Source organism: Xenia sp. Carnegie-2017, unplaced genomic scaffold (genome assembly GCF_021976095.1).
Source record: "Xenia sp. Carnegie-2017 unplaced genomic scaffold, XeniaSp_v1 HiC_scaffold_13, whole genome shotgun sequence".
Lineage (NCBI taxonomy): Eukaryota > Metazoa > Cnidaria > Anthozoa > Malacalcyonacea > Xeniidae > Xenia > Xenia sp. Carnegie-2017.
Window position 1 is genome coordinate 6,774,495 of NW_025813436.1, and position 14,718 is coordinate 6,789,212.

The 14,718-nt window shown below is 35.6% G+C and overlaps 1 protein-coding gene across 1 annotated transcript; it reads left to right on the forward strand.

Moving 5' to 3' along the window:
• Positions 1-80: 80 nt before the first annotated feature.
• Positions 81-14,524, forward strand: LOC124458019 (Golgi-specific brefeldin A-resistance guanine nucleotide exchange factor 1-like). Its single transcript, XM_047008137.1, has 32 exons — positions 81-367; positions 986-1,052; positions 1,125-1,256; positions 1,592-1,819; positions 4,131-4,191; positions 4,514-4,574; positions 4,710-5,011; positions 5,225-5,351; positions 5,491-5,674; positions 5,752-5,836; positions 6,459-6,594; positions 6,683-6,781; positions 7,084-7,278; positions 7,474-7,627; positions 7,707-7,963; positions 8,434-8,636; positions 8,706-8,829; positions 9,085-9,207; positions 9,321-9,403; positions 9,505-9,568; positions 9,636-9,808; positions 9,967-10,066; positions 10,154-10,395; positions 10,499-10,622; positions 10,705-10,776; positions 10,885-11,000; positions 11,126-11,200; positions 11,294-12,410; positions 12,796-12,897; positions 12,991-13,104; positions 13,242-13,566; positions 13,781-14,524. Exons 1-32 carry the CDS (start codon positions 260-262, stop codon positions 14,116-14,118), a joined length of 5,691 nt encoding a protein of 1,896 aa, XP_046864093.1. The 5' UTR covers positions 81-259; the 3' UTR covers positions 14,119-14,524.
• Positions 14,525-14,718: the final 194 nt, after the last annotated feature.

Sequence of the window (14,718 nt, forward strand, 5' to 3'; positions counted from 1 at the left end):
ATGAATGGTTTTATGGTTCAGAGTTCAGGTGCTTGTCTTGCGTGTGTGTGACGCGTGTCACACGCGCGCATGCTCATTACATATACATGACGTCGACTGAGAAAAGCTGGTCAAAGTTTGTAATTTGCATGTTTCTTCAAAATATTGCTACAAAAAATGAAATATTTCAGGTTGTGGTGGGGAAAAAGGTTGAACTTGGATAGCTTGATATAGTTTTTAGGAGTAAGAAGGTTACTTCCAGTTACTGTAGCTTTATAAAATGAGCCAGGAACAGTCTAGAAATGGAATCAATATTGTACAAGGTGAAATGTCTCTTGTGGTGTCGGCAATGCGAAGAAATGCTCGCTGGTCGTCACATAGCCATCAGGTAATTCATTATTTCAATTAAAGATATATTTCAAAGTAATGTTGGTCATTTAATATCGAAAAACGAACAATATATGTTTTTTGTCTTAGCTCATTCTATTTGTAAATATTAATATTAGATTGGTTTGTATACGTATAGTTTAAATTCTCGTCACTAGGACAAATCATTTTGTTATTCATGTTAGTTATTGGCATGAGAATATATCCATGTATGTTAAGTCAACGCGTTGAAAATATCATGTTTAAGGTTTCACATATTAAATATAAATCATATGGATTTTTGATGATTTTAGTCCTATGACCTCTAAAAAGGTCAATTGAAGTATGAAGCAACATGGTTTTGTCTGAAGTTAAACTTGGTTTTCACTTGTTGCTATTCCAGCATTAATGATGGCCAAGTATTTTTAATGATTGTAATATAAGAATATTTATCTCTGGTAAGAGATGTGAGAGAAATATTTCATCTCTTGTGCCTGTATTTGCATAGTAATTGAGAAGCAACTCATGTTCATTTTCAATGTCACCCACAGCATTTTACTTGATAAACATGGTGAAATTTCAATGGATTGCTTGTATTGTGTAAAAACAGCATTCATGGCACATTTTATTGAATATGTAGGACGAAGAGCAAGATCCATTGCTCCACAGTTTTTCACAGTTAAAAGAACTCCTCGGCAATGTCAAAGGTGAAGCAAGTAGATGGATTAACATTAACAAGGAAAATGTTTACCTGAAACTTCTTAACACATGATGTTTAGATCTTCAAGATGTTGATGTCATTGCCATTTTGGGACCATTTCTTGATGTCATTAGATCGGAAGATACTACAGGACCAATAACAGGCTTTGCCTTATCAGCAGTCAACAAATTCTTGTGTTATGGACTTATTGGTAGGATCTTTTGTTTAATGATTGCATGGAGAAACATTCCTGACATTTCCAATTAAAATGTCTAAAATCTTATTCTTTCAAACTAAGGTCATGCCTGTTTGAGTGAAACATATTTTCACAACAGTTAATTGTAGTCATATGATAATTGTTTTGTAATATAATGGCAAATTTTCAGTGCAAAATTGGCATTAAAAAATTGAACCAATCTTCAGGTTTGTTAGTAAATAGTCTATTCTGAAATTTCTCTATGAGATTAGACTTTGTCTTTGTCTTTTTAGTTGTTGCAATTTAAATAACAGGTTTTCTCACTTGAGTTTCAAATTTGCCTTTTATAGATCCGACCTCAGATAGTACGCCTTCAGGTATTGAAAGTCTTGCAGATGCAGTGACACATGCACGATTTGTTGGAACTGATCCTAGCAGTGATGAAGTGGTATTGATGAAGATCTTACAAGTTTTGCGAACACTTTTACTTACACCTGTTGGAGCACATCTCACTAATGAGTCTGTGTGTGAAATAATGCAATCTTGCTTCAGGATTTGCTTTGAACTCAGACTGAGTGGTATGTATGGTATTTTTACGATGGAGAAATATGAAAATACTTAATGTAACAAAGTATTTTTATTACAATCATGTATCAAACATGTCCTACCAAAAAAAATAGATAAAAGCATTTTACATTTTACTTGATTTCTAACTACCAGATATTTACTTGCTCCTTTCTTTTCATAGGATAGAAATTATACTTATGAGCATTACTGTTAAAAGTAATATAAAACATAAGCCCCAGACAAAATACTCCTTTGCAAAAACTTGATAATATGTAAATAGGACTCCATTATATGACTGTCTTTTTGCTAGTCAAAGATTTTTAATTAGAATGCTGGCTCAGACTATGGTATTAAAGATACACGCAGTAGATCTGGAATATTTGCTAACTTGTTCTTAACTATAACATAAAATAGTGTCATGTGCTGTTTGTCTATGTGATAGTAGTGAAAAGTATATATGTTTATCTGTGTGATGGTCGTAAGTGATATGTATGTTTGTCTGTGTGATTGTAGTGAATTATATATGTTTATCTGTACGATGGTAGTGAGTGGTATGCATGTTTGTCTGTATCATGGTAGTGAATGGTATATATGTTTGTCTGTGTGATGGTAGTGAGTGGTATATATGTTTGTCTTGAGATGGTAGTGAGTGGTATATATGTTTATCTGTACGATGGTAGTGAGTGGTATGCATGTTTGTCTGTGTGATAGTAGTTAGTGGTATGTATGTTTGTCTGTATGATGGTAGTGAGTGGTATATATGTTTGTCTGTATGATGGTAGTGAGTGGATGCATGCATGTCTGTGTGATAGTAGTTAGTGGTATGTATGTTTGTCTGTATGATGGTAGTGAGTGGTATATATGTTTGTCTGTATGATGGTAGTGAGTGGTATGCATGTTTGTCTGTGTGATAGTAGTTAGTGGTATGTATGTTTGTCTGTATGATGGTAGTGAGTGGTATATATGTTTGTCTGGATGATGGTAGTGAGTGGTATGTATGTTTGTCTGTATGATGGTAGTAAGTGGTATGTATGTTTGTCTGTATGATGGTATTATGGGGTATACATGTGTGTCTGTATGATGGTAGTGAGTGGTATATATGTTTGTCTGTGTGATGGTATTATGGGGTATACATGTGTGTCTGTGTGATGGTAGTGTGTGGTATATATGTTTGTCTGTGTGATGGTATTATGGGGTATAGATGTTTGTCTTGAGATGGTAGTGAGTGGTATATATGTTTGTCTGTGTGATGGTAGTGAGTGGTATGTATGTTTTTCTGGATGATGGTAGTGAGTGGTATGTATGTTTGTCTGTGTGATGGTAATGAGTGGTATATATGTTTGTATGATGGTAGTGTGTGGTATATATGTTTGTCTGTGTGATGGTATTATGGGGTATAGATGTTTGTCTGTGTGATGGTATTATGGGGTATAGATGTTTGTCTTGAGATGGTAGTGAGTGGTATATATGTTTGTCTGTGTGATGGTAGTGAGTGGTATGTATGTTTGTCTGGATGATGGTAGTGTGTGGTATATATGTTTGTCTATGTGATGGTAATGAGTGGTATGCATGTTTGTCTGTGTGATGGTAGTGAGTGGTATATATGTTTGTCTGTGTGATGGTAATATGGGGTATAGATGTTTGTCTTGAGATGGTAGTGAGTGGTATATATGTTTGTCTGTGTGATGGTATTATGGGGTATAGATGTTTGTCTGTGTGATTGTAGTGTGTGGTATATATGTTTGTCTGTGTGATGGTATTATGGGGTGTAGATGTTTGTCTTGAGATGGTAGTGAGTGGTATATATGTTTGTCTGTGTGATGGTAGTGAGTGGTATGTATGTTTGTCTGTGTGATGGTAATGAGTGGTATATATGTTTGTCTGTGTGATGGTAATGAGTGGTATATATGTTTGTCTGTATGATGGTAGTGTGTGGTATATATGTTTGTCTGTGTGATGGTATTGAGTGGTATATATGTTTGTCTGGATGATGGTAGTGTGTGGTATATATGTTTGTCTGTGTGATGGTAATGAGTGGTATATATGTTTGTCTGTATGATGGTAGTGTGTGGTATATATGTTTGTCTGGATGATGGTAGTGAGTGGTATATATGTTTGTCTGGATGATGGTAGTGAGTGGTATGTATGTTTGTCTGTGTGATGGTAATGAGTGGTATATATGTTTGTCTGTATGATGGTAGTGAGTGGTATATATGTTTGTCTGGATGATGGTAGTGAGTGGTATATATGTTTGTCTGGATGATGGTAATGAGTGGTATATATGTGTTGTGATCTTTCATTGACAATGCTGTTTTTTTATAGAACTGTTGAGAAAGACAGCAGAGCAAACATTAATGGATATGGTGCAACTATTGGCTTCAAGGTAAAATTGCTTAAGCTTCATAATATCGTGGTTGCTTCATTTTTAGTGCAAAGGTGCCATGCATATTTATGCTTTCAGATTATCAATCCTTTGTCTCAATTAAATTTACGTGAGATGCATTATTTCTGAAAAATGCTCTACATTTTCTTTGAAGGTTAATGAAACAAAAGTCAATTTTTGGGTTGTATCGCTTTTTGCAATTGAGTGATATTAATAATTTAGCTCCCTTTCAAAATGGTAGTTCCAGCAGCTCTTAAACCACTTTCAATTCTGTATAAGCGCGTCAGTTGCCTTATTATTTTATTTTTGACCTCTGCTATAGGCTGCCCCAGTTGAAAGAAGAAGAAGAGAAATCGGGAAACAATTTACCAAATATTAGAAGAGTGAGAATTTTTTGATCACTTGAATTGTTACTTTATTTGATCGTTGATACATATGACTTGTAATGTCTGTTTAAGTTATGTTTAAGCGCTGTTTTGTAGCAATAAAAAAAATTTAATTTTTTTTTCTTTTTGAAGGTATTTAAGCGTTCAGGGGGGATATCAAAACGTACCAAGAGATCGCCACGACCAAAACGAGCTAATGTAGTATCCTCGCCTGCCGTTGATATACCGACATCAGATTCTAGCTCAACAGCTTCCACCAATCAGACTGTAGAATCTCCATCAGCACAAACCAATGATATTTCTACTACCAAACGCGTCAAGGAATTAACTCTTCCTGAAAGCAACATACCGCCATCATCTGAAAAAGTAACTCCACCTCGTGAAGAAATGACCCTTGACTTAAATGTTTCAAATACTCCCAATGACCTTGAAAAGTATGTAAGCTATGCTTACTGATACATAAACATCTTAAAGCTGACTCTTTTGTTTGAATGTTAGGGATACAGAAAGTTATGACGCCATGCTTACTGATACATAAACATCTTAAAGCTGACTCTTTTGTATGAATGTTAGGGATACAGAAAGCTATGACGCCATGCTTACTGATGCTTAAACATCTTAAAGTGACTCTTTTTTATGAATGTTAGGGATAAAGAAGGCCATGACCGTTCGAAACCTATTAAAGATGATGCATCAACTCCGACATGTGATTCGGTTGCCTCTCACGTCATGACAGATCCACTGGAAGGAGAAATAGGAAATGAAGACGATAAGGTTTGACTTGAGCAAGAAATGTACCACTTCACGAAGTTATACATGCAGCACAAGTTACTTTCGACTACGATAACTATTGTCGCTATTCCTTGAAGTTGTTTTATCATTTTTATTGTGTATTTTTTTATTTCCTCGTCAGGAACGATGTGCTAGCGATGTTGCTACAGAAGAGGAGTGTCCACTAGAGCATGCTACATCCAGTGAAACTATAGATCAGGAAGAACCAGTAAACGAAAGTAATGATACACAGACGATAGCAACACGCGAAGAATATATCAGCTCGAAAGGCGTGAGATTTACTCCTCCAGATGTACATAAAGAAGGTGGTGAAATGCTTGTTTTTGCTAAGGATATTTTCATATGATGTTCATTTTATGCTTATTTTGTTTTGTCATAACAGAACATGGTCCTCTTGTGCCGTATGGTCTTCCCTGTGTACGTGAATTGCTGCGATTTCTCATTTCTTTAGTGAATCCTTTCGACAGGTATATATTATCATATGCTGTAGTCATATGATCTTCACTGTGCATGTAGTACTCAACAGTAATCAAAACCATGTCCAATCATTATTATCATATGCTGTAGTCATATGATCTTCACTGTACCTGTAGTACTCAACAGTAATCAAAACCATGTCTAATCAGTATCATCATATGCTGTAGTCATATGATCTTCACTGTACCTGTAGTACTCAACAGTAATCAAAACCATGTCTAATTGGTATTATCATATGCTGTAGTCATATGATCTTCACTGTACCTGTAATACTCAACAGTAATCAAAACCACGTCCAAACATAGTTTAATTTCACATCACAAATCACAACAGGTCATTTTTAGACTTCCAATATTAAACTCTGACATTAACAGTTTGTTAACCATCTTTTCAAAAAGTATGCTATGTCTGCAAAGTGTAAAAACATCTATTTTCTATAGTGACTTAACCGACTGTCACCAGGCATTGGTTTGATTCTTGTTGAAAAACGTAGACTGTTTTTTTGGGGTAGTTGAACTTAAGTTTTTATACAAAGATGCGTTCTTTGATCAATATACATTTAGCTAGTGACAAAAATTATAGATGCTCAAATATTTTAAATTTTTTTCTCAGACATAACTCAGAAACTATGGTCCATATTGGTCTATCTCTACTGACAGTTGCTCTGGAGTCAGGCGCAGCACATATTGGCGTGTTTCCATCACTTATGAACTTGGCTTCTGATGAGTTGTGTAAGAATGTCTTCATGGTAAGGACATTAAATATTTTTTTTCTTCTGACCTGACCTGCTTAGATCGTATTGTTCATTTCCTTTACAAATTCTTCTTTTATTTCAGCTTTTACAATGCGAGGTTCATTCATTATTTGCAATGGCTTTGAGAGTATGTTTCTTATTGTTTGAAGCATTGAGAGGACATTTAAAATTACAACTTGAGGTAACTTTAGAAATTATTTAATTTAGCTTAACCTGGGGACATGCTTACACTTGGACACACTAATCTTAGTTAGTGGTGCATGTCTTTTTTCGTCATCTTTTTTCACTGAAACACTTTACCTTATCTTGATTTAGTTAATACTTTAGCTACTGTTAGGACTGTTTTGGTATGGTATTGAATCATCACCACGAACAGTGACACACGTTACATTAGCTTATACTTTATGTAGTGTTAGGATTGTATTCATTTACTTTAATTGATTCGTCGTTACCAACATGGATGCATTCAATTTTTTAATCTAGTCTTATTTCACACGTTTGTTGGAAGTTCTATCGCTTGATCATCAAAATTTACCATATGAGAAGAGAGAATTAATCTTGGACAATATCAATCAACTATTTCACATTCCTAACCTCGTCTCCGAACTTTATGTCAACTTTGATTGTGATCTTTACTGCGATAATATATTTGAAGATCTCTGTAAATCTCTATCTAAGGTGATTTTTCATATTTCCTTTATTGACGTTGATATTTTTAAACCAAATGCGATAAAAGCGGGATTTTTTATAAGAAAAGTTAGTCATGAATGTGTTTCTATCAACATTTATCAGGTTGTTTGTTGAAGAAAAAATTATTTGCAAAAAAGAGTGGTTTCTATGGCTACGATCTAACTTTACTTTATGGTATTTCAGAATGCATTTCCAGCAGGTAGTCTGACTACAGTGAATGTTCCCGCCCTTGACGCTTTACTACAAGTTGTAAACGTCATCGAGGCTCATTGTTATCCTACATTACCCCTACATTCATCACCGAAATCTATAAAATCTAAGACAAGCAGCAAAGCAGGTACGTATATCTAAACTAATCTATCAACATAGCAGCTCGATAATCTTTTCACCTAACATTTGCGTATTTTCAAACATAGGTGATGACGACTCTGGTACGGATGAAAACAGTGACACTCCCCCCTTCTCACCCACGCCACCGCCTTCCTCTGGTTTTCTTATGGCAAAAAAGATGAAGATTGGGTGTAGTATGGACCCCATAACCACCGCCTTTGGTACGGATGGTGATAACATGGGTCTTGATGACAATCTATCGCACTCCTCTGCTCTTGCTGTAATGTTTGCATCGTCCATTCCTACTCCAGATGATCTTCAAAAACTTAAGAAGAAGAAAAAGGTATATTTGAGAAAGTCATTTGTTTTGAGTTCGTTAACACAAGGGATTTGTTTCATCATAGACTTATGTTTTATAAAGAGCAAATTTTTCTCTTAGTACATTCGTAAAACAGTATATTAGTTAGTTGATGGTTCGTATATATGCTATACTACTGTAAATATTGAATATTTCTGCCAGTATTCGCAATCAACCAGAAAGATTTGGGGCTAGGAAGATTTTATTTAGTTTTCTTGCAACGATACAATCTATGATTAGTGAGAGAATGAAAATCTTTGAAGCTTTTTCTCTTGAATAATATGAAGAAGCGATATGAAAATATTTTTATCCACCGTTGATGTGTTGTTTACTTTTTTTCAAGGCTCGATCAACTTTTGAAACAAATAAAACAAAATGCCTAAAAAAATCTCTCATGTGAACAAACCTTTATAACAGCGTACAACAGCCGATCATGAATTTTCTATTTGTTACAGCTTCTACAAACTGGTTCGGAGCAGTTTAATACTAAAGCCAAGAAAGGTATCGAGTTTCTCCAGGAACACGGCTTTCTCACAAGACCAATTGATCCGGTTCAATTAGCCAATCATCTTCGAGAAAATATTAGATTAGATAAAAAAGCAATCGGTGACTACATTGGGGATAAAAAGAACAAAAAGGTTCTGGAGGCGTTTGTATGGTAAGGTGATGATTGCAGATAATGTTTTTGGTAAATATTTTGTTTTCTGAAGTTTTCCTGTTTTATCAGCTCTTTTCAGTTTACCGAACTCAGAATTGACGAGGCTTTACGAAGTTTTCTCGAGACATTCCGTCTACCTGGCGAAGCTCCAGTTATTCAGCACATTTTAGAGCAATTCAGTGAAGGCTATTATGTACGTGCATTGATTGTTATGTAAAATGGAGTATTTTATATTGAATTACGTGAAGATTGTTTGAGTTGTTGAGGATTTCATTCATATTTTCGTATAACAACGTAGACTATACAAAGCTATCTGGCAGAATAAAGATACTTTTGTCTCGAAATTGGAATAACTGACAGAGTTGTCTAAATTTAATAAAGTTTAATTTATTATTGTGATATAAGCGTATGACCATGACTTCAAGATAAACTTACTTCTCTGTTTCAGGCGTCACATTCTGATGTATTTGCTAATGCTGATGCAGCATTTACTCTTGCTTACGCCATAATTATGTTGAACGTTGATCAACATAATGCCAATATGAAACAACAGAAACCAATGATTGCTGAGGTAATGAACACTTACTTTTTTGCTTAGGAACAGATGTTTTTATGTTTTTCATCATATCGTAAATCATGGAAACAGATTGAAATTTTAATTATTCGAAATTTGTTTGTGTTCAGGAGTTTAAGAAGAATTTAAGACGTTGCAATGGTAAAGGAGACTATCCTGCTGAATTGTTGGATGAAATTTATCAAGCCATAAGGTGTTTTGAATTTTCTTGTTACATTTCATCGTGCATGCATGAAAACATCTTAAAACTTCGGTTGTGTAAAATATTTTTGCTGTCTTTAATTCTGTTATAAGGAATGAAGAAATTGTAATGCCTTCTGAACGATCTGGTCGAATCAAGGAAGACTATGATTGGAAAGTATGTTTTTTTTTGGATTTTGGAAATTGTCCATCGCGATTGTGATTCTATCTTCCATATTTCCTAGGTTTTACTACGTCGAAGTGCGAAACCAGAGGGGAAATATTTGCTTGTATCTGGCAGTACATTTGATCAAGATTTATTTTCAATAACCTGGGGACCAACAGTTGCTGCACTTTCCTCAGTTTATGATAACTGTCTCGAGAAAAGTGTCGTACAAAAAGCAATCAATGGTTTCAGGTTTGTGTTCTTCTTATTGCTTAAATTTCCTTTACTTTTGCAATGTGCCAGCCATGCTTGTGATCTTCGTATTGCTTGAATTTTCTTTACTTTTACAATGTGCCAGCCATGTTTGTTTGCTTCTTATTTCTCATGATAGATTTTTGAATTCATTCTAGGAAATGTGCACTGATATCAGCACACTTTTGCTTCTGTGATGTCTTTGATAATCTTGTGATATCACTCTGTAAATTTACGACGCTTCTGAATGCCCCGGAGGTATAAATTATATCATGTTCTTTCCTTTTAGGGCTTCCTGTTATTAACTGTTTATGAAACTATTTCTTTTTATTTCAAATACAATAGGCTGGAGAAAATCTTCTGCTTTCCTTTGGTATGAATCTGAAGGCTCAGCTTGCTGCTCGTACCATGTTTTCTCTCGCGTATCGTCATGGTGATATTCTGCGTGAAGGCTGGAAAAACATCTTGGAATGTATATTACAGTTATTCAGAGCCAAAATGTTGCCTGCGTCAATGGTGGAGGTTGAAGATTTTGTTGATCAAAGTGGAAAGATATGTTTAATACGGGAGGAGCTGCCAGTAGCAAGGTGAAATGTTTTTCTACCACTAGAAGCAATACACTACTTATGTAATACAATTAGTTGTGACTGTTGGGGTTAATCGTTGAATGCAAGTATTTTTCTCCTCAAGGCAAGATTCATCTATTTTCTCATCATTTTATCAATTGTTTCAAATGAACTCTGAACAATCAAACGGCAAAAATCAAAGCAGTGAACACAAAGAAACAGAGGAGAAGGCAATTGCTTGTATCAAGGTTATTACACTATAATAAAATATGACTTTGGTTTGTGTTTTATCTTTCTAATTCTTTTCTTACATTATGTAATATTGTTTAGGAGTGTCGTCCCGAGTTACTTATTGTCGAAAGCAAATTTCTTCGCTCTGATTCATTGCATGAACTAGTAAAGGTACAGTTGATTTTTGCTGATAACCATTTATTGTATTTCACACGAAATAAAGGAGTTCGTTAATTTTGTGTTTCCGAATTCTAAGAATGGTTTTTTGTGCTTTTTAAGGCTTTGATATATGCATCACAAGGACCCGAGAAACGAGACAACATGAACTCTGTGTTTGACGAAGATTCGAATGTTTTTTTCCTTGAACAGTTAGTCAGTTTGACTTTGCAGAATAGGTAAATTTTCAACTTATATGTATATATCAATAAATTTTGTGCGGCAAGTTTGCTTGTGATTCATGTCTTTAATGTGTTTGAAACTTCCATCATAAAAACATTTTGCAATTCTTGTATCATTTTAGAGATCGTGTTTCACTACTTTGGGTGAATGTACGGGACCATCTCTCCAGTATAATTATAAATACGACCAAATACAGGTGAGAACTGCACGATATATAGTTGTTTCGATAAAATATGATTATCTTCTTTGATTGCTTTGTTCATGATTCACAGTGCTACTTTTTTCTTAGTTTCATCCTGGAGAGAGCAGTTGTTGGTCTTTTACGTTTGGCAGTCCGTCTTTTACGTAAGGAAGACATCTCTTGCCAAGTACTTGGGGCGCTGCGCGTCTTACTTATGATGCCGCTGACATTACTTCAGGCATGCGGACGTCATATTTCATACGGCCTACACGAGTTACTTCGAACTAACGCTGCAAGCATTCGAACAGCCGATGATTGGACAACAATATTTACGTTGTTGGAGTGTGTTGGGGCTGGAGTATGCCCACCGACAATCACCCCAGGTCCCTCTTCATCTTTTGTTGCTGTGAACAACGAGGGAGTCGAAGAGGAGTTGAAGGAGAGCGAAACTTCTGATGGAAATACAAGTAAAGTTTTGTCCACTAGTAGCGAGAGTGTAGCAAATATCAATAATGGTGACTCGTGGCTATTGATAGGCAAAGATGGTACTGAAGTGTCCTCAAAAAATCAATATAATTTAACTATGAACGAGACTTTAGGTAAACATGACAGTCGCTCCTTTGTGAAATCATGTCAGAGTTTGGCATTCATATTGCGGGAAGGCAAACATGTTTCAAACGAAAACTTTATACGTTGTGTTCACGCTGTGCGTGTTTTTGGCGAAGCCCTTGTCGACGGTGGACTTGGGAAAAGAATTGTGGAACGTGTTGCGACTGAAGAACGTCGAGGTAGTTCGTCGAAACAAACTAAACGAGCTAATGGGAAGCAGAAAAAAGTGACAGGTAGTGGCAGTAAAAACCGCGGCAAAGGTATTAAGTCACAAAATTCGTGCGTCAGCGAAGATGAAGTGGAAAGATATGAGACAATAAATCAAACATATGACGCTATGTCATTGCAATTAATAGAACTTATCTATTCATTACATACCTATGCATCCAAATATTTCCCTGAAAAGACCACTCGTGCAAATCAGGGTGATGATGTTCTTGAAGCATGTTTGCTATGGACGAAGTGTTGGTGCCCACTCCTTCAAGGGATTGCGCAACTTTGCTGTGACGTCAGACGAGAAGTGCGCATGTCTGCGTTGACTTATCTCCAGAGAGCATTACTGATTCCCGATCTACACACGTTAGGTGCTTTGGAGTGGGAAGGATGTTTCAATAAGGTTTGTTATTTAATGTTCATTTGCAATCACTGGTGAATACATCAGGGTAACGAGGTACATTTATTGTGTGGTGAAATATTAAGTATCACATACCATAAATGTTTTGTGACACTTACTGATGTCAATGGTGTCTTTAGAAGTAAATGAGAGTGAGCGTGAACTTTATAAGTATAGAATTGTGTAGAGTTTGGATTTTGCTTTTCGTTGGGTGTTATGTTTATGTACTTTATTATAGTCACCTATGAGTTTAGAGTGTACTTTATTAGAGTTTACAGTTTAAAATCATTGTGTTTATTCCAAAGAATCTCTATGCTCCATACATAGCGTCATTCAGTTTTATAAAACCAGATTAAAAAGAGTCAATATGCATCTCTTCATTCTTTAGGTGTTATTTCCAATGCTCTCCAAACTACTCAATGTGAACAATCAAAGCGATGCTATTGGCTTGGAGGAGACAAGAATGCGAGCAGCAACATTATTGAGCAAGGTGATTGGTTGGATTTTTTATCAAATGGCATGTAATGTATTTTAATAGTAAGCATCTCATTAATCACCTGGAAAAACTTGTTTTTACTTTCAGGTTTTCTTGCAACATTTGAATATTTTGTTGACACTCTCGACATTTACTGCCTTATGGCTGACAATTCTCGATTTCATGGACAAGTATATGAATGCGGACGAAAGTGATATTTTGGTAAGTTTTATAAAGGTTTGTGAAAAGAAGATATCTACCGTAAAAGAAGCTGAGTTAAATTCAGTTCTATACATAGTAGATGCATTGTTTTGTTGTTTTTTTTTCGTGTAATTTACTAATTTACGTCTTTTCCGCAGTCTGAAGCAATTCCCGAGTCTCTTAAAAATATGCTTTTGGTGATGTCGACCGCTGGTATTTTCCACACCGACGATTCCGAGTCGAGTGTAACAACCGCTGACCGTAACTATACTGCGCTGTGGCAAGTGACCTGGGAACGAATTGATTGTTTTCTGCCAAATTTGAAGCGAGATTTGTTCCTCAACAGAACTCATGGACATTCTCCAACGACTTCTAATCTACGACGGAAGCCTTCTGACGGAGAAGAATTAATCCAAGCAAGTCCTGCGAAAAGTGTGGAGGACGTTGTGTCGGACGACATCGAGAATGTACAGACAATACAAGGTTAGCTTGTTAGATTGAGAATGTGTAGGCCATCTAAGGTTAACTTGTTAAAGTGTATTGCCCATCCATAATTTACTTTTGTGAAATTATGTGTTAATTCAATTTGCGCATTATGCATAATTCTAATTTAGAAGTTTTACTTCTATGAACAAGTGGGCATTGTTTTATCATTTAAGGTTCTAATTGTTCAACCATGTTTATTACTCTTGTGCAGATCCTTCTAGCATCATCATGCCACGTGCAAGCTCACCTCTCTTGAAAAATAGCGATGAATCTCCCTCTCATGTATGCGTGGTGCTACAACCTCCTCTTCCTTCGTTAGCTGGTAGTCGGAATTCATCACCCACGCAAAAGGGATCTTTATCCGATGTTGCACAAACCCCACTTTCATCGATGCCCATCATTCTCGCTCCCAGTCCACACACCATTCTTCCCATGTCAATGGAAAACGAACCTGAGATTTCCAACAGTGTTAATATGCATTCTTCGAAAATGGACATCGTTGAAGATTCGGGAAGTGTCGAGAAAGTGTCGGACATACGCGATGTTTAGGGTGATGATGAATATAGATAGTGCACGTTATTAAAGCCAGCTTTAAAGGTGGAGTAAGGAAAACAGAAATCATTGACATGTATAAATTGAACTACATGTGATAATGGGTGTTTTACGTAGTCAATGACAAACATATTTTTGAAATGTCTTCTCAACATTGCAGTAAATTGTAGACCTTATAAACATACTATGTAGACGAAAGATGTTTTCGTTTTGTTTTGTTTTTTTGCCCACAGATTATGATTCCACCGCGCTTCGTAATTTGACGGTTTTTGTAATCTATGGGCAAGAAACTAAACAAAAAAATCTTGAACTGCACGTGAAAACTTTTTCAAACAAACATAATAAATTAAATCATAATGTCATTACCATTTAAATGTATAAGATTTCCTCCCTTTGTGTTCAACATCGTGTTGTGGATGAATTTTTTGATATATTTATAATTTTAGTTGGTGAAAAGATGACAATTATTTTTGTAAATGTAGAACAGAAGCAGTGATATTGCGTTCTAGCAGCGTTGAAAATTTCACGAGAATTTAGATTAGTGTCTCCTAGATTTCGTGCCAAGTTAACAAGATAAGGTTATGGAAAAACGGATGT

Excerpts from the sequence above, each read along its gene's own strand:
- LOC124458019 (XM_047008137.1), top strand. The coding sequence starts at position 260 with ATGAGCCAGGAACAGTCTAGAAATGGAATCAATATTGTACAAGGTGAA. Across the intron at positions 1,257-1,591 it reads CTTGTGTTATGGACTTATTG|ATCCGACCTCAGATAGTACG; the intron begins GTAGGATCTTTT and ends TGCCTTTTATAG. Across the intron at positions 10,623-10,704 it reads AGGCAATTGCTTGTATCAAG|GAGTGTCGTCCCGAGTTACT; the intron begins GTTATTACACTA and ends AATATTGTTTAG.